This window comes from Capsella rubella, unplaced genomic scaffold, assembly GCF_000375325.1.
Source record: "Capsella rubella cultivar Monte Gargano unplaced genomic scaffold, Caprub1_0 scaffold_175, whole genome shotgun sequence".
NCBI classification, from domain to species: Eukaryota; Viridiplantae; Streptophyta; class Magnoliopsida; order Brassicales; family Brassicaceae; genus Capsella; species Capsella rubella.
In genome coordinates, this window is record NW_006238753.1 from 1 (window position 1) to 206 (window position 206).

Consider the following 206-nt stretch of genomic DNA (forward strand, 5'->3'; position numbering starts at 1 on the left):
GTTTTGGTTCTTGATGGGAGTCAAAATGGACTTGGGTCTGATCCGCAGCACAGGGAGAAAAGCTATAGCTATCGGTCTTTCTTCGGTGTTACTCTCGATAATGGTTTGCGCCTTTATCTTCTACTACATCATAAGAGATGTAGGGACGAAAAAAGGAGAACCAAGTCTGGATTTCTTTGAAGTCATCTTAATCTATTTGATCCAAT

The 206-nt window shown here is 40.8% G+C and overlaps 1 protein-coding gene across 1 annotated transcript in view; it reads left to right on the forward strand.

Annotated features, from left to right (window-relative positions):
• Positions 1–7: 7 nt before the first annotated feature.
• Positions 8–206, forward strand: part of LOC17874256 (cation/H(+) antiporter 4) — a gene marked incomplete at its 5' end in the record, with an annotated part of 2,159 nt that continues 1,960 nt past the window's right edge. The window contains one exon of the mRNA XM_006279065.2: positions 8–206. This exon is cut by the window's right edge and continues 734 nt beyond it. Coding sequence (XP_006279127.2) covers positions 8–206 — 199 coding nt within the window.